Source organism: Cynoglossus semilaevis, chromosome 15, assembly GCF_000523025.1.
Source record: "Cynoglossus semilaevis isolate Cse_v1.0 chromosome 15, Cse_v1.0, whole genome shotgun sequence".
NCBI lineage: Eukaryota > Metazoa > Chordata > Actinopteri > Pleuronectiformes > Cynoglossidae > Cynoglossus > Cynoglossus semilaevis.
In genome coordinates, this window is record NC_024321.1 from 11,870,313 (window position 1) to 11,889,694 (window position 19,382).

At 38.8% G+C, this 19,382-nt stretch overlaps 1 protein-coding gene across 2 annotated transcripts; it reads right to left on the reverse strand.

Annotated features, from left to right (window-relative positions):
• Nucleotides 1–317: 317 nt before the first annotated feature.
• Nucleotides 318–18,270, reverse strand: arhgef37 (Rho guanine nucleotide exchange factor (GEF) 37). Of its 2 annotated transcripts, none has more exons than XM_008327171.3 (16): nucleotides 18,183–18,270; nucleotides 15,572–15,747; nucleotides 15,159–15,258; nucleotides 13,503–13,978; nucleotides 12,536–12,665; nucleotides 11,848–11,995; nucleotides 11,548–11,747; nucleotides 11,246–11,376; nucleotides 10,598–10,702; nucleotides 9,941–10,054; nucleotides 9,482–9,651; nucleotides 8,933–9,080; nucleotides 8,687–8,815; nucleotides 7,848–8,043; nucleotides 6,977–7,146; nucleotides 318–4,744 (listed from the first exon to the last, which is right to left on the reverse strand). In XM_008327171.3, exons 4-16 carry the CDS (start codon nucleotides 13,965–13,967, stop codon nucleotides 4,529–4,531), a joined length of 2,322 nt encoding a protein of 773 aa, XP_008325393.1. In that variant the 5' UTR covers nucleotides 13,968–13,978; nucleotides 15,159–15,258; nucleotides 15,572–15,747; nucleotides 18,183–18,270; the 3' UTR covers nucleotides 318–4,528. The 2 variants fall into 2 exon arrangements, with proteins under 2 accessions (XP_008325393.1, XP_008325392.1); XM_008327170.3 differs by having other exon boundaries at nucleotides 15,159–15,261.
• Between the last annotated feature and the right edge of the window lie 1,112 nt (nucleotides 18,271–19,382).

The following is a 19,382-nucleotide window of genomic DNA, read 5'->3' on the forward strand; positions in this document are numbered from 1 at the left end:
TTTGATAATTTGTCAAGGTCATGGTCACTGCACAGACACCCGTACCTTTGTGTTTTGTCCACAACAGCAGACCCAGCAGTGGACAGTTATTTTAATGACCTGTTGAAGATTCTGCAGCTGCTGCGTCAAGATTCTGACCAGTTTTGACAACAGACCTGTTGACACTGTCAAGAGAGGAGACCAGTGGGGAGATGGCTGTTTACTGGTAAACAAGATTACTGTCTAAGAGTCAGACAGAACAGGTTTCTCCTCAGTCACTGTCTGACACTGTCTGCTGTTCCTCGTAACTACTGATCAGCTGACACTGTCTGCTGTTCCTCGTAACTCATTGGACACAAATTAAGTATCAACTCCATCTGAGATTCAATAGGAAAGACAGTAGTCCTCCATTAAGGCTTCCAACTTCAGTAGTAGTAGTAGTAAAAAAAATAAAAGTTCAGGAAAACATTGATATTAATGATCTTTTTAATTATTAAATGTTGGATTAGACAGTAATTTATAAATGATCTCAGACTAGACTGAAAATAATTCAGTATAAAAATTCATTTTTTAACCAACAGTTATTCTGTTCAGCCTGGATATTAAACTGAATTTGAATTTAATTGAAATTCAGTAAGAAATAAATAAATAAACAACCAATATTCTATGAATATTTTTCTTTCATCACCAAATCACACCACCTCTTGTATATTTTTCATCATTATAAACTTTTCCAAATCCTTTTTTAATACGATATGTAACAAAACAGATTTTATTTACCAGTTTGTATTGATTTATTTAAGATCACTGCAGAAAAGCATTCTTGTTTTCCTTCACTTTTCTTTATGATTTGCAATTAAACCTGTCAACAGTAGAACCTGAATTAAACATCCTGAGTAGGTTATTTTTTGTGCTGTTCCTGTACCTTCTTTAGGCCGTTCAGTTGACTTTTCTGCAGACATGCCTGTGCATTAGCAGAATTAAAAATGACTTGGGTTTCAAGAACTCCTTTAGTTCCAATCACCAGCACTTGTCCACAGCCAGCGTCATCCATCCATCATCTCAGGTGGTCTGTTAAATCACTGCACTGGTCTCACATTAGTCTGAAACATTTGCTGTGGTGAAAAAGTGATTTTAAAACCCTTCTACCCTAAATCCAGATGGATGACATGACTCGTCGACAGTGCACACCATTTAGTTTCTGCTTAGTTTTATTGAAGCTACAAATGTATCCTTACAGCCTTGCAGCCTTAAAACATACAAAAAACACGAAATGCCGATGAGTTATCAGAAAGATTTTCTCCACACTTCAAAGACTTCATCACATCGCCCTGGGGCATTTAATACTTCAAGTCCTAACAGAACGCACCACTAAAGCAATAAGTTATTAATAGAGATTTCTTTTTTTACAGATTAATGTATCACAACATCAACAGCAGGTTAAACGTGATTCACTTCAAAGGCGTGTTAAGCTTTAAAAAAATCCGCAGGAAGCTGAACGATATAAACAAATGTACAGAATTTGACACCACTTTGATACTAATACTGTCAAAGGCGTGCGTACACACACGCACAGACTATACATATCAACGAGATCCTTCGCAAAACAGGGGTCTTTTTCTCCCTCTAGTGGACGGTAAGGTAATTAAATACATCAAAATGTCAAAAAATAAATTTGATCCAGTTCTTTCTCAGACAAGGAAAAACAAAAACAATACAGTGATGTGTTAAGATCCTAAAATAAGTGAATACTTATAATATACTTATGATGATTCACATCTGCTTAGAAAACGGTTAATCACCAGCTTCACAATATGATATTATGGTCTTTGTAGTGAATCTAAAATAGAATCAACAACTCAGAATCGTTGTCTTCTTAAACATTGAGCCAATCTTTCTTTTAATTTAACTGACATTTAACAAAGAAAAGATGATAAATGTTAAAATTTTCCTTCCATCTTTCTACCCTTGAGATTTGGTATTTAAGCGCACATTCACACACATTCATTCACACACACACACACACACACACACTTCCTGCTGCCTCCTGCTGCTCTGCTCTGTCCTGACATTCAGGCTGATGGGTAACACACAGCTCCAGATCTCAGCCACCCTCTGTGTCTGTGCTGCACACCCACAGCAGCTGATGCGGTGTGATATCACAGTGGAGAATAAAGCCAAGCTCTCTGGGATCATTAATCAAGCAGGTAAAATAACTGGCTGAATCCAAACACGGCTATCAGTCCTCTACACCACTGCAGGTGACAGAGAGCCCACCCACGCCCCTTGCTCTCTCAAAGTTCAAGTCTTTACACATCCAACAGTAGGTGCGACTGCTTCAGTAATACTGCCACATACGTATATATATCATAAAGATTAGGTACTAATGATTGTTTTGATAACAGCATTTTGCCTCAGAATTGCACAAAACAAGCTTGGGATCAAACACCAAACCTTAAAGGTGAAGAATGGCCACTGTACTCTCACAGTTAAAAACCTGAAAAAATGCAATATACGCTGCGCCTTTCTGTGAATTGGTATTCAGATAACATGATAACCAGGAAAACAAAGATCATTTGCAGAACTTGTCATTACTGACAACACCTCAAGGGGGCAACAAAGGTTACACAAGCAGAGCATTGAAATTTTCCCCTTGCAGCACGTCAGTGAAGGCCTGACAGAACACACGAACAAATCGATTTGCAAAATCAACATCTTTGAAATTATGTTGGTTCCAAAACCCAAGCACCTTGAGCAATAAACGCCGCAGTAAGAAAACTGTTCGCGAGATGCAGGTGAAAAATACTGTCACAGTCCGGTCGACTCGCAGTGAAAACGCCAGCGCAACGCCACCTGCTCTGATTGAACCGTCTCCATGGCAACTAGCATCATCAGGTGTCCATAGACACTGAAGTAGGTCAGTTCCTTCATGTCTGTAACCACTTGATATCTTTGATGTTAAACTTTTTTGGCTCTGATGGAGGAACAGAATTCTGCTTGGTAATGAGGGCAGAGAGAGCACAAAAGCACAGCTGTGACGCTTCACCTTTAACGAAACAGGAGTGAACATGAGGAGAGAATTTAAAAGCCAGGGAGAGAGGGGGTGAACAAGGCTGTTATTAAACTTCCTTCTATTTTACCTGCAACTCCCTCACCTTTTCCTCTCTCTCTCTCTCACTCACGTGCGCTTTCGCTGTCTCCTCCAGCCTGAAGACTTTTTACATTTACATCACATTACGCAGTCCGAGATGATGAGAGCGCCATGTACCTGTCAGTCTCAATACAGTGCTGATCCTTCCACTAGATGTGTAGGAGGAGGAGGAGGAAGAGGAAGAAAAGGAGTCAGGGGAGAAGGCGAAGACTTTTCACACACACACACACACACACACAGTCTGGTACATGGGCACATAATGTAAGTTCACCTGTCAGCACAATTTCAAACCCACATCCAAACACACACACACACACACACACACACACTGACAGCACTGTAGCAATAACTGTGTTATTAATGCTTAAAAAAAGGCACATCAATTCAGCTGTGAACGTCTGTCGTCCACTCCACCCCAGAGACTACGAGTCCCCAAAAACAAGAATCCTAAAAACCTCGCTTGCTCTGTGTTTCATCTTTGCACCATTCATGATTAATGGACAAAACAAGGCTGTAGCAAAAATGTATCCCTGGAAACAGACTACAATTAGCTTTGGTTGCTGTAAAAAAGAGTCAGTATGAAAAGTAGAGAAAAAGACGTTACATCTGCACAACAGGCTTCTTAGTCCCGTCTTGTTTTGGATGAGTCAGCTTAATATTTGTACAGTTACTTACACTATCTATAAGAGGCACACACACTCAAACACACACATGAGAATATACCGTTTCTTCTTTTACTTGTTGTCCCAGTTGTCCCACTGAGGTGTGTGGACATTGGATCCAAACGTCTGTCTTCCTTTAAAGCCCTCCTCAGACATTCTCCTCACATCGTCTCTATTGCTTTGTAACTTTGTCCAGAAAAAAAACTTTGCAGCACAACTTTTTAAGATTGTCCTTCAGACGTCAGATGAAATGTTCTCATCTTGGGCTCCTAAGGCACGTGCCCTGTCCTTGTTTCCAGAAGCAGGTCAGCGTGATGTATAGTCACAGCTCTGAGGCTGCAGCTGGCTACTGTCGTCTCTTTATGTTTTTCATTAACAGAGGCTTAAATTCTGTGTCCAGGTAAACAGTAAAAACACTGTTCTGACATCAGAGCTGTTCCTCCGACACTCTCAGATTGTAAGTCTGTCTTTGTTCTCGCTTTCTACACAATCAAGTTTTTTTACAGGTTTAACTAAAGCATTTTTGTGTTGTGTTTTTTTTTTTTTAAGAAATATTTTTAGCTTAAACAACCAGATTTGGACTCTTGGTATAAAGCAGTGCAAGACAAAGTAGAATGAAATCCTCTCATTTTAAAATTGAAAGCATTTTTTCCTATTTTAAGTTTAAAGGTCAGTTAGTATTCAAAATATATATTCTTTTTTTTCTTATTGCATTATACCAGATCAGGTATTAGTATCAGGACGGCTGAAAACAGCCACTGGGTTCTGTCCTCAGTGGTGTGACCATGAGGTAGTTTGAGGGCACGTAACCTCTTTGTCCCCCTCTCACCTCCACCAGACTCCATTCGGGGTTTCCTCTCTTGTCATGGGGCTCCAGGACACGGGCAGGCTCACCGGCTCGAATGGACACTTCATGGTTTCCCCTGGCAGTGAAGTCATAGGCTGCCAGCACCTGAGAAGTAAAAAGGTCAGGAGGAGGGTCAGAAAGGCCTCAAGGAGGGACGGATTGATGAAGAAAATCAAATGATGCCTGGAGTTCAGATACAAAGTACAGTGATATGAAGTAGTCACCTGGGTATCAGTTTTAGACAGGAAGTAAAACTGTGACAAAGTGACACCAGCCTTATTTTCTGACTGTAAAAGGTGAATTGGTTATAATCCATTTTGCTGGAATTCATCTTATTTGGTTTAAGGTAAGGTAATAATGAATAAACTATGACCATATCTAGGTAATCCAGAGTCATGTTAGTGGACTACAGGAAACATTTAAGCCAGCGCGTAACTTGTTTGTCTGCTGATTAGTCAGTTAAATACTTAGTTCTTAAAAACAAAAAAGTCCAACACTGATAAATGAAATATTGTATAAAAATATTGTCTGAAAGGTTAAGCTCACTACTTGTGTCCCATCACATCACTACTCATGCACACACCCAAACTGAAGAACGTACTGCTAACCTCAGCCATAGCCCTCCACTAACTTTACACAAATTTAAACTTTATCTTGAACTGCTCTCAGGGCTTTAAAGATGACGTTCCGCCTCATTAGAATCACAATTTCTGTCTTGACGAGGACAACTGGTCCTGACAAGATCAAGTGTCTTTGCCAGAAAAGATCCCAAAGAGGTAATAACAACAAGCTCACACACGAGGCTCACTAATGAAGCCTGTGTGGGTATGACAGAGTGATCCAGTGGTGCTAATAGCGGAGTTCAGCCAACTGCTCGGTGTCATTAACAAACCCCTCACCTCAGCTTTGACATTAGTTCTGCACTGACAGTCTACATTAACTAGCATCTAATTAGAGTTTTAGCAGAAAAAGAGAAAAGGACAGAAACAAAATAGTGACGAGACTCTGGCCTTCAGTTATACAGGTTCATATCAAAGAAACTAACAGTAAACTTTACATTTTCTTTTATTATTGTCTATATTTTAGAGTGATGAGGCAGAATCATGTGCCTACATTTACCAGCCAATAATAAGTAAATATTCACAAGTAATAGTGGGATAAGGAAAAGCAAACACTGACAATGAGAATTAATATGTATTAATTATTATTATGGGAGTTTATCTCTATTCCCTCAAAGACTTTTGCGTAAATACTCATTTCAATTCAGTCTCACAAATGAGATAAAAACACCTTTATCACTAAATCATCATTAAATCACCTTTAATTGGGTCTATCTGATTAGTATAAGGCCTAAGTAGCATTACATTTGTAGGATATTTGTGAAGTGGAAGTTTATTGTGAATAAAGAGAGAACTGTATTTATCGTCTTCTTTTTTTATTTATCCACTCTAGTTGGTTTATTGGGCTTATGTTTGTGAACAGACTCCAGGTCAAGAGCCAGGGACTTGGGGGAGGAGTGAGCGTAAAGACCTGCCTCTCAAAGGTCACTGGAGCAATCACTCACAGTAACGGCCAATGTGGAGACATGTCTATCTGGCTAACAAACATACACATACACACAGGGTAAAACACTATACTCCCCTTTTTATCCACTCCCTTGAATCTCCTTAGACACATAAACCATGTTGTGAGTTGTGAGACACTCCCATCTCTCACAAATCACGTGTGCAACGCTGATGTAAATCAATCTATGAACAGTGACACATACGTGCACACACACATACACACAAAATCCCACACAGGCACACGCACTCACACATTATCTCAGCCTGCAGCACTGCTTCATATAAATTAACTTTCAACCTTTCACACAGTAACCTACTTACAAGGTTAAACATCTAATTATGGCCCTTTACATTAAAGTAACACACACACACTTTCATTAACATAACCTACAGTTCCTATCCTAACCACAGTCAGTTAATAACTGTCAGAGTCTTAAATTCAACAGATAACCATGAAGATCACTGGTTCTGTGAAGGCCAGTAGGTAGAGTGGGCTGTATTTGGCCTGAAGGTTAACAGTTCAGTTTCCCTACTGCGCATGCAGCTGTATTAGACGTTCATCATGGCTGGACCAGCAGGGTGCAAAAAAAGCCTCACGTACACATTGCATGAATCGTGCCATATTAATTAAACCAAAAGAAAACGTTTTTAAATAATGAATGTTCGAATGTATGCAGATTCAGTCAGATCACCCGTGGAGATGAAATCTGCTGTGATGGTGGTCAGACACAGACAATCGATCAATGAATACATCCATGGATCGATCAATCACCTGAAAGCATGGTTTGCTCATGGTAGTTAGAGGTCGGCTCTCCGGGGTGTAGGAGTGTCGTCTGATACCCGTCATGCTGTCCGACAGTGACGGGTGTGGCGAAGGGGGCGGGTCATCTGCTGCCTGATGATAGCGAATCAGTTTTGAGGAAGGAGCGTAGCCTCTTCGTCCTGTTAAGATTTTTTCAAGACAATACATCAACTAAAACCGTTTTTTTTTTTTACATCATATATAAAAGTATATTTGTATGTATGATTTAAATATATATATATATTACACCTACCTACATTTTTAAGTATTTTTTATTTTAAATATTTAACTATATATTCAACAAAATAAATACATATTGGCAATTATAAGAGTAGAGTGCTGAGCAATGCTCCAGTAATTCTAAATGTCACCTGTCATTAGCCACAAGGTGGCATCAATGAGCTGCGTTCAAACTAAATCGACAATAAGACTTTTCCCTTCCTATTTTCAAAGATTTAAGGACAACGTTTAAAAATGAAATTGCAATAAAATAAGATAAAGAATAAAAATGGTTAATTTGTTAATTTTTTTTTTACTTTTATATCAGATCAAGCACTAAATCACATCCCCTCCAATAATGTACCAGCTTTTCCATCATTTGTAAACAGTAGTAATTGTTGCATTTTAGCTAATTGAATTTTTGGCTACTCTTGCTGCTGTTGACCAGAGCCTGGAGGCACAGACCTATGTGTGATTGCTGCCTTCATGATGTGGCAAATATTTCCTACTAAACCAGCCAAAAGAAAATGGGTTGGATGCTTATATTATACATCATGGACATTGGAATGTAGAAGATTATAGACTGACTATAGACTATACATTTTTTATATTTGTTTCATACCTCCAGCATCAACCAGCCACTTGCGTCTATCTCCCCGGCTGTCCATCTCGCTGACAATGGCAACTAGCTCTCCTTTGGCCAGGTTCAGGTCCAGGTCCCGGCCTCCCACCACTGCACCTATTACCTGGTAGATTTTTCCAGATCCATGTTTTTCCGTTAGCTGCGTCAGGCGATGCTGAGAAGATGGGCTAAGAGGCTGATAGAGTAAAAGAGCATAAAAAAAAGATGATTAACTAAACTTCTGTCTCAGGTAAAAGAGAAGATCAACCCTGAGCAGAACAGAAAATGCTCTTGGTCATTAACAGAATGAAGAGAAGGGATATTTGTGATATTAACTTCAACACAATAATTTAAAATTAAAAACTTTTCAATAACAATTTAAAAATGTTCATAACTGAATGTAAAAGACCAGTGTTTTGCAGACTGGTATTATATTATATATTAATTGGCTGCCTGCTTTTTTATTGTATTTATCTTTAATTAACTATACTGTACTATATTTAAAATGCTGAGTCACAGTAATGTAGAAATAAACAGGTTACCAAAAGCATTAGGTTTCTGTAACTGTGTGAGCACTTACAGGATTAAGGAAGCAACACAACCAGAAAAACAACATTCACATGCTGTGATGTCTGCATGTGTCTGGTTCATTATCTTACATGATGTACAGTAGAGATGACTAAACGATGATGTTAGATGTTTGTTCTAAAGATAACCACCCCAAAAATGACTTGATGGGTCAACCTTCTTTAAATGCAGATATTTTTCCTCTTCCTATTTTTAAGAGTTAAAAATAGGTTTTAACACTGAGAACAAACAGTAATTATCTTGACTCAAACCTGGACAGCAGGGACATTGAGGGTGTCCTGGACACTCTGACACAGAGTCTCCAGCCTCCTCATTCCTTCCAACACTGCAGACTCTGCCCACTCCCAGAATACACCATGGCTGAGAGAACTGTGAGGCAGCTAAAGGGGGGGAAAAGACACATTGACAAGTTAAAAATAATCTCACCAGTTTACTGTAATTGTGCATAGGCTTGGTGGATTTCACTGCACACATAATTGATTTCAGGTTTCTCAAACCTGTTGTGCAAAGCTTTGGAAGAGTTGCTCCATGTCTGAGGCCAGGTCTCTATGCAGACAGCAGAATGTGCCCAACATGTTCCAGATCATCTGCAGAGCCACACCATTAAACCGAGGAAGCTCATTCAGGAGCAGAGTATTGATTGTCCTTAAGAAAAAATCAGAATAAAAAGACAAGAAAGTTTTAGGTTCTGTGCTGGAGCCAGTGATTTCACACAAGACTTGACTGGATCAAAAGATTCTTAACCTTGTCATTAGATACGCTCTACAAGCTCAACAGTAATAAAAGGTCTAATTGTGTGGATTGTGAGGATTCATATGAGTAGATTCTAAAAAAGAATTCTAAAAACTTTTAACTGAATGCAAAGAAAGGTGACATTCATATAAGAAGCCCGTAACTAGGCAAACACTCATCATTGTAAAAACATTACATTAAAAATGTCTTCAGTTTGTGGCTACACTGACTCATCTCTGTGTGGTCTGACATATAAACTTGTAATTATGTGACATATTTGTCCATGTTTGTTCTGGGATTTTAAGAAGGCCTACCTGTACGTGTTGGCCACAGCCTGCTCCTCATAATTCAGATTCGATTTTGCTCCGATCATTTCATAGTCCAGCAGCTTGTCAAGCCTCTTTCTGATCAGGTTCCTAGGACCCACCAAGAGGTCACGGAGCAAACACAGTGGCTTGTGGATCAATGTCCTCAACCTCTTTTCCTACAAGCATTAAGAGAAAAAAAAATACTACACAATTGTGGTCATTCCAAAACACTGCCTTACAGGGTTGCTTGAAATACTGTACACTTTATATATCAGAGGCTGAGTTTGTAAAGTAGTCATTGACATAACTAAAACTGAACTAACTCTATAAATCTATATTAACCATATTGCCATATTTAAAAGAGAAAACTGGGAAACACGTGTATCTAAGAGAGGTATTGTTGTGCTCACTTGAAAACTTTGAAGCAGCCCCACCAAAGACACTGAAACCCCAGGGAAGACTTACAAATGTTGGCAGTATCCACTGTCTCAGTGCTGTGGTGATCTCCTTGTAGCAAATAGGAGCCTTTTCTCCATCCATGTCAAAGTCAAACTCCTCTGTTTTGCAGGTCAGAAACCTCTGAAAATGGATCAGGGACAGATTTAAAATTAGTTTATTCAATTGTTTTTTAAAGCTTGTTCTTTTAAAGTGATGGTTTTCTGCTCACATTTTTCTTTTAACAAATAATTGTTCTACACATGGTAATTTGGGAAAAGAAAACTTAGGTGAACAGAGAATTTGTGTTTTGCTCCTCACGTATCTAAGAAAGGCCAGTGTTTGCACAGTGTGACTCAAATGTAATGTGTCATGTTTAAAAATAAATTCATGTTCCACTTCTGCATGAGTCAGAAACCACAAATTAGATCCTCTTTCAACTGACTCCTGGAAACAGGTGGTTTTTAACTTAAAAGACTAGTGGACAGTATAAAGCAGCGTCTCTCAAATGTTGCAGCCAAACAAAAAGTACTAAAACGGCTAAGGCAATTCTTCATAGTGCTACTGACTGTCTGCTGTGTGTCAGCAAAGGAGACACCTATTTCTATGCTCTGCGATGGTTACTTAATAAAACAACAATAACAGGAAAATGGTTTTTATTCAGTGAAGAAGCCATTTACATCTTACCTGTAGGTGGTGCAGATATGTCTCCACATTCTCGAGAAGCTCCAGGATGGCATGTTCCAGAAGATAAAAGAAGCCTTCCAAAGCATTAAACTCCTCATCAACCAGCTGTACCAGAAATCACAGAAAAATACAGTAAAATATTAAGCGTAATCTGTGTGTGTTTAGAGTTACGTGTACTTTACGTGACTGTGTGATTTGTTTGTTTTTTTTGTTTAGTTATCTTGTAGACATCCATGACAAAGATTTTTTAAACTAAGACTAGTTTAGCCTTTAAAATGCTTTTAAATTTTAGGTCTATAATTGAAAACATCACAGCTGCACAACAGCAGGGACCTCAGCAAAGCAAATACATAGAAATAAAACGAGTTAATGATTGCCTTCATTGTTTCTACCTGGAGCTAAGGTTAGAATATTTTATGAGTAAGTAAACAAAAACGTAAAAAAAAAAACAACCAATAACCACAAGACGAAGTTGTACAGGTAACAAGTAACAAAGACTTGATTCAGGAAGTAAAATAAATAAACTAAATGTGTTGATAACTAGCCAGACTCCGAAAGCAGGAAACATTAAGTGTCATCAACAGGAATCCCGTAGGAGCCAACGATACATCCTCACCAGGAGGCTGGGACTATTAAATCTTATCTCACCTTGGGTGTTATTCCAGTCTCATGTTTGATCTGCTGGCTGAGCCTCGCGGTCTTCTTGGCAATGCTGTGGGTATTTAGACGGTTGATCTTGTCTATGATAGTTAATGTTTCTGTCTTCTTGTATTTGTCAGCTACAAAAGACAAAGAAAAGAAAGTCTAACAGTCAATTTTATGTCTTCTCTTCCACTGGTGGTTTTATGATCGTCAATAAAAGGCAATTGACAGGTGAAACAGCTAAAGAGCTAGGATGTTTGCTGGCTGCTGTGTCAGTACTGAACAGCTTCTGAAGAAGTTTGTCTCACCTACTTCTCTGAAGCGTTTGTACTCATTTATCCTGCAGTTTAGGGCAATGGAGGTGTGAGCGGTCTGCTCCAGGAGTGCATAAGCTGGATGGGCTTTGTCAGTGTGTTTCTGAATGGTCTGTAAGAGGAGAGGGTAACGGGCAATCCGCTGCACTGGCATGACCAAGAAGAAACTCAAAGAAGTGGCATTCACTTCAGGCCTGAAAAATAGATGCAGAATATTCAGCAGCTAAACATTGATATATTCTTTGAACAATTCGGTGAAGCTTGTTTCCAGAAAAATAAATCATATGAACCTACGCTGAGGCTTTGATGATTTTGACAATCTCGTCCCAGAGTGCTTCCTTCTGTTTGTAGCTGTTCTCCACGAATGTAACTTGGTTGTAGTTTGCCAAGTATTCTTTGTAGGCTGCCTCAATGTCTGAAGACAGACTCAAGAACGAAGAACCTGTCAGGAAGGAAAGAAATTACAACAATAGAAAAGGCACAACAATGGGAAAACTGTTGACTTTATTCTTAAAGATGTATCAGAATAAATGTATGAGGAAGTTAAAAAAAGGAAGACCTTCATTTACAGTTGTGTTACGAGAAACCAAGAGAGTATTTACAATAAATGCATCTTCGTTTCTGTTACGTTTGGTCACAACTGCTACGTAAATGACAAGAAGAATGCCAGGGTGTCTTTTGTGTTGTGTGATCTTAGGAAGAATGCAGGCACACCTATTTATTAAAGGAGGCAGTGTGTGTGGTAAACAAGATAACATTTGTTTTACCAGTAAAGCTCTAATGTCAGTAACGCAACACAAACCAGACGAATGGAGAGAAAAAGGCCTCGGACTGAGGAGGCTTCTCTCTAACACTAATACTGTCACTGTCTAAGTCCTGGGCATCAATTTTAACACCAAAAACGCTTTATCTATGTTCTATGTTCTATGAGCTCTATGAGAGGATCTTTGAGTGAAATTAAATGTACAACAATGTGCCTTACAGAGTGTCTCAAGGAAGGCAGGATCTCCAGACTGGACCTCCTTCTGGTCCAGCAGGCTGAGGAGTCGACTTGACACATCAATCACTTCCTCAATGTGGAGAAACATGCTGTTCAGGTTTGCTAAAGGAGGCTGAGGAAAACAAACAAAAAAAATCATTCTTATCAGTGAACCACAGAAATGCAAAAGTCTGACATATGACTGTTCCAAAAGTCACTTAACATGTTAATATGTTGCATTAACCATGTGCAAGAAAAATGCTAATGTTACGGACAAATGGCAGAACTGTGGGTGCAGCAGCAGACTGGAGAGCGTGCACGTTGCCACTTGAAAACAAAGAATCTTTTTCTATCACAATGACTTCATTTATCTGAATGTTTTCCATTTCTCTGCTCAGTCCTCCTCCTTTCTGCTGGTTCAGTCTGTCTGTCTTCATCAGACTATGTCCATAGCATCACACATTTTATAGCACTGTTCTATATGTCTATATAAATTTTTTTTTGTTTATTTTTAAAATTTTTCGGACAGGTCATTTTCCTATGACTTTTTCCATATAATATTTTCATCTTGTGTCTTTTACTCAGTCATTTTTGCACCAGTCTGTACTTCAACCATCCTCATGCTCTTCTGCAGTACAGTCCTAGCAGGAATTAAGTCATTAAAAATCCATCAGATTTCACAGGGCCTAATTACATTACCACAGCAAGGATAAATGATTATTAAATTGTAACAAGCAATTGTTCAAACTTAATTAAAAAATACTACAATAAACATCGTCTGTGTAACAGAGACAACAGAAGAGAAGCAGCTTTTTTGTATTATGAGCTTTTTGTTTGTCTTGTTACTATATAGGCCTGGAGTATCCATTAAAACACATTACATTATCTTAGGACAATAACCTTTTGTCCTACTTTCCCCCATTGTTTTCGCCACGTTTCACTCTCGGTCTCTGACTTTAATCCCCATTACCTGTAGTTTCTGCAGGGCGTTCCTGATGGTAACAGTGCTAAGGTGAAGCATCCGTAGATAATTCTTCTCAGACATCACTAGCTCCTCAATGGCCAGCTGCTGTCTCTGGGCTGCTCTCTGTTTTGCTGCCTCCTCCTCTTCTTCAGCTTTTTTCCTGGCCTCCTCTGCCTCCTGCGCTAAACTCTCCTCTGATACACAGCTATCTTCTGAGAAACTGTCCTGTGTGGAAAGTTGTGACTTCGACTCATCTGCTGTATCAACAAACACATCAGGAACCATCATCGTACTTGATGTTTCTTCTTCACATTCACTCTTTTCTGTGAGTCCATCTTCTTCCAGGGATTTTTCCAGTGCAGAATTTTTCCTGGTGAACTTTTGTAAAGTAACAAGGGGAGCCATCAAAGAAGAGGATTTAGGTAGGTCTAGTGAGAATGAAGAAGTCTGAAACCTTCTCGGCACCTCCATGGTGAAGATCGCTGATAGAGAGAAAACATAACATTTAGTCACTGTACCACTTCTAAGCATTTGGCTTTTTAGAAGAAACAGATATAACAGTAATAAGAATTTGTGAGACGACAGGTTTCTTTTTAAGCACTGGCAACAACTACCTCTGTCGAAGATTAAATTTTATGTTATGAACTGCATAAAATAATAACAAATGTCTTTCCTGAATTCAAAACAAAAAGAATTCTAAACATCTGTTCAGCAGCAGGAACATTCTTGGACTTTCACAAGAGATAATCAAACATTCCTTTGTTTGATTTTGTGGTGTACACTTGAAGTTAAAGCTCTTACACTGCTGAGGGTGTTTTGCTGCACAAACCTGTGGTAATTGGCTCTCCTGACTCCACTGATATACAGCAACAGGACAAAAGCTACAGATGTGTTTTCATTGCTCATTGTACAAAAAGAGGTGGGGTGGGGAGGAGGGTGGCATTGTCATGGATCATCTGAGCTGTAGCACCACATGTTGGACCCACCAGGAGGCTGGCACACTGCTCTGAGAGCGACTAATGCTGCCATTGCTGTGAAAATGAGCTACTGGATGGTTCAGCTGCACAGCCTTGTGAGGGACTTAAAAAGTTGCCTGTAATGAAGGTTTTATTTGTGACTCTGTGATAGTAAATAAACAGATGAGTAACATGTGTTTGTTTTCTAGAGCAAATTTTATGTAATATAAATGTACGTATTTGAATAATATCTAAATACATTTAAATTTGTTTTCTGCAATATTATTATTTTAATCAGCATTTCTGTGCTATATTGGATTATCCCACAGCTAATCCTCTTTCAGAGATGTATCTTTTCCCTCCAACAAGAGGTTCAGTTAAACAACATATGGTGACACAGGCAACTTAGAAATGTCAAACATTGTCTTAAACATTGGCATCAAATGACAAGAGACTAAGTTAAATTGTTCAATGATAAGATAACACTGTAAATGTAAAGCTAACTGTTGGGATGAGAGTCAGGTTTCAAATAAAGCCAGACAGAGTTGTCCTTACACCACACAAAGCCCAGGGCTATAACATCTGCTGCTAACCAGCCAAAGTAAAATCACAGCAAAACGGTTTGGCATCCCTACACAAAGTCAGCTTCTCATTCTGACTGGAGAGAATCTTAAAGAGGTTTGAGGATGAATCAAACTGTTATTACCTAATGAAGAATCTTCAACTCAGCTGCAATGCGACGTGATCTCTCCTCTGTCGTCCGCTCTCTGTCCTGACCGAGGCAGAAAAGTGTTGCAGAGGAAACGCTGCTGCATGGAAAACACAAACCCACACGAGCTGTTGTAACTTTCTGCAGTGACTCACACACACACTGTGGTCTGCTGCTGGGCCATGTGCAGCAGCAGCAGAAGTCCTTCAGTGTATTTTCACCAAGTGTGTGAGGAAAGGGGGGATGGTAGTGGAATGGAGGGTGGGCTGGCTGTTTTGTAGGGGGAAAAGAAGGGGAGGAGGGATAGACGGCGGACCACACACACCAACACACACTCCTGAATTCACTCACACAATGCTGAATAAGCTGATTGACTGCAGCAGCTGGTGGGAAAGGGAAGCCGTCCTTACCTAGACAACAGGCGATTGGGTCGATTAGTCTTCCAAGAGGGATGGCCAACCAATCACTCAACACTGTGAGATGTCTCACGAAACAGTCAACAGACCAATGAGGAGTGAGCGCCGTGACTGAAGTTTTCCTCTCACAGGAAACAAAAGCACAGCGGGACGTTCCATCCCTTGATTGTCTGGCAGAGAGAAAAAAAGATTTAAAGCCCAGGCTTTTTGACATTTCACAACTGGAAATAAAAAGGTTTAAGGACGGTGGAAGTAAAACTTCCGTTCCTGTCACTCTCTAGAAAAACTGGATTTAGTTCACAGAACATCAAAATGTTTTGGTCTTGATTGAACTGAAATAAAAACGTTAAAAAACTCTGTCTAGGCTTTCATAGCAGGAATCTAACCGACTTTATGTTTTTTATTATAATTTAGAACATATTGTATATTATTACTGTTATAACATTCTTGCCATAATTATCTTACAATAGATAATACAGTATACATGCAGTACACATACTATGTATGTGGTTCTTTCCAACTATTCTTCCATACATGTTTTGGTTCACACTTAGTATGATTGGATCTGTTTACATGGCCTCATTTGTTCTCCTAGCTGATGTAATCAGTGCTGAATGGACTTCAACCGTGGTTTTGTTTTTGTTTTGATTTTTTTTATCTTAGTCTGCTTGAAATTTTGTCACTGTCCTTTTGCTGTCCTTCATGTTAGTTTCATGTAAAAAACAAAAAAACAAAAAAACAATGTCATTGACAAAGTTCATAAGTTGTTGACTTCAACACAGCTGCCAACAAACTGCACTAACAAATGTATTTTAAGTTGGGCCAGATAAGTGTTTTGTCAATTCTCCCTAAACTACTTAAAGTTGGCAACAATTCCTGGATTAACTTTATTATATATATACGTATATACACACACACAGGTAAGGCGAGGTAGGGCAAATTACCAGAATACGTCTTAGTAATTAAAAGAATAACACACAGACATTCAATCACTCCCACAGACAATGAGGAATTCAATGAAGCCAGACTCTGGAAGTCTGGAATGAGGGAGTCACAGAGAGGATCTTGTTCATCCGATTAGAATGCCATGAGGGAACACTGCAGTGCTGGATTCCTTTATGAAATAGTTTTAGACAAACTAATATTTCCTAGCTTCAGACCTGGTATGTAGAATCCAACATATATTTACAGATATTTTCCATAAAAGATTGTTACCACACAGAAGACTCTAGCTTGGCTCACCGTGTACATAAAAAACTATGTTTCACTTTGTATCTGAGGTTTTTAAACAAGCACATACACAAATGTGGAGAAATCTACAGTGTGAGTCTTTGCAACCGGCACAGGCTGGCACAGGAGGCGCCATGAAGAATATGTGGTTTCTGTGGGAATTGAACCCAGGACACTCTGCTCCCTGCTTTTTTTCCCACACAAGCGTGATAACTGCTACAGTATGGAACCACAATAAATGAATTAGTCTGAAAGAATAAATTACTCTGAAAGAGTGGTATTTTGTATCACTTTCAACCCCATCTATATTAAAAAAAGAAGAAGAAAATGAAAAACATTTAGAAATGGTCACTGTCATCTGTCATTCTACTCCAGGTTGAATTTCTTTTTAGCTTGATTCATTTTTGCAAGTACTTTTACCAGCATTGTTTCCATGCAATCTTCAAAACGTTTGCAATGAATAGTTGGGAAATCTAAACATAGAGCCATGTTTACTTTAATAGTTGGGTTGGGCTACTTAATGGCCAGTGCACACTGCTCCGATTTGTTGCCTCCTCTGTTAACAACTTATGTTTAGGTCTATCTGCAGCAGATTTAATGACCAACAGCAGGAAAACAGAACAAGGAGGAGAATTTAATGAATTCTGATGATTGCATCCTGTCCACAACCACACACCCTGAGTTACCAAAGCATTGTTTGGTAACACTAGATAAGATGAGAGGACGATGATAAGGAATGACCAAACATAATGTATGTGATCACTGTCAGTTTTGTCCTTTTTGTTGTCTGTTTTAAATGTAGAGTTAAAACAAAGGACACACAGAATATGTGCCTTATACTTTATTTCTTTGAAGTGTAAAGTGAACTAGGCAATTCTTATAAATCATCAGGAATTTGTTAAACACCAATGTGGCCTACAAGCTCTAATGCCCCAGTAGCAGGTGCAAAGATTACATCTGTGTTGTTTAAAATGCTTTATCGAGCAATAGTCTAAACATTTAACCTAGTTTAGTGTAAATTATTACGTTATTCTTTATAAACGCTCGTTTAGGGTGATAATTAATGACGGTCGTTTGGTAGTCACAGGTAATGAGAGGTGGGCGGCACCGCCAACAAAAAAGACATATATATATATATATGGCTTTTTCCCCAAAGAATTGTCTACTCGTTCGATCGACATGTTTGGCTCAAAGATGGTTAAACACCTGAATGCCGTGAACAATGTAGGGCATGGCGGGTATTTAAAAAAAAGAGTACAGACACAAAGCTTCGTTAGAAATAACACTGGGAGAAAATGCTACCTGTGTGCTGTCTGTTGGATAAATATGAGCAGGATGGAATGTCAACAGAGATACGAATTCAAATATTGTTTACCTTATTAATATGTAGTCTCTCCTAACCAAACAGCCCTGTCCGTCGTTATACCCTGCTGCTCAAACTCTGGTTCACCTGTTCAATGTGCAATCAAAGTAACGATAAAAGTACATTCTATATCCTATATTTCTTTTCAGAATAAAGGCACTCCGGAAGCGACAATAGCCGACTTCGTAAAGTAAGAGAAAATGAAAGAACAACAGCTTATGCAGAATTAGGATTCAATCGATGATAAGAAGTGAATTAACTGAAGCAGATCAGAGAACGCGTTCATGTCAGATTTGCAGCAAAGTCTATATTTATGTGCAACACAGTGAAACATTAGTGTCTCACTTATTTAATTTATCTAAGGCATCATAAAATTAATTTACAAAAATGGATACACAACTAATTAATATTTTCCAAATAGGGCATAGTTAATACAATATTGAAACTGTTTGTTTGGTCGTTTTTCACATCATAACAGTTATTTATATATATACAAATTAGATATGGGTGCTTGCTCTGTGTAGGCTTGTTTTCACCAGCATGCCTCAACAGCAAACAGACATTCATTTCACATTATAAGGCAAAAGGTAGGCAACTTTTTTTTTCTCATGGATTGGAGGCATACACTAAAACAAAAAGATTGGGAATAAAAAATGTCTAATAAACAGTCTTCCAGGTTTATTTGGGTTGTGAAAACATTACAGTTATCTGGTCACCACTGGATGTTATTGATTCTAACCTCAACATACTTGATCTTTAGGCACCTATAAACACTTTTCATAGATGAAGATAATGCCATCACAAGACATGCCTAAAATGTTTTTAGCAACCGATATACGATCATCGTTAGCCTGAATGATGACATCATCTTTAATTAAATAAGACCAATAGTGCCCATCAGATGTGCGGATAGAATTATGACAAATGACAGAAGACAGAGAGAATCTCTGTGTAGAATTGGGGACTTCTATTACTCTACTCGGACTGACAGGCTCTCTGGATTGGCCATTCTCTGTCCGGGGCAAATGAAGTGTTAAAATATCAGGAAAGTCAACAGTTAGGATTTTCCTAACTACCCTGCCACATTTCTCACATTGTCCATGGCCTGAGCATTCATTTAGTGAACTCAGCAAGAGCGATGAAATGGAGTCGCCCCAATTTGGCGAAGACAAGTAATGAATACTGCTGTGTGAGGTATCTGATGAGGTAAAT

What these genes read in the sequence shown, in the direction of transcription:
- arhgef37 (XM_008327171.3), bottom strand. Translation starts at nt 13,967, where the DNA reads ATGGAGGTGCCGAGAAGGTTTCAGACTTCTTCATTCTCACTAGACCTA. An exon ending in GCTGTGGCCAACACGTACAG is followed by an intron (nt 9,081 to 9,481) that starts GTAGGCCTTCTT and finishes TTTTTTCTTAAG; the next exon opens with GACAATCAATACTCTGCTCC. An exon ending in TGAGCAAACCATGCTTTCAG is followed by an intron (nt 4,745 to 6,976) that starts GTGATTGATCGA and finishes TTTACTTCTCAG; the next exon opens with GTGCTGGCAGCCTATGACTT.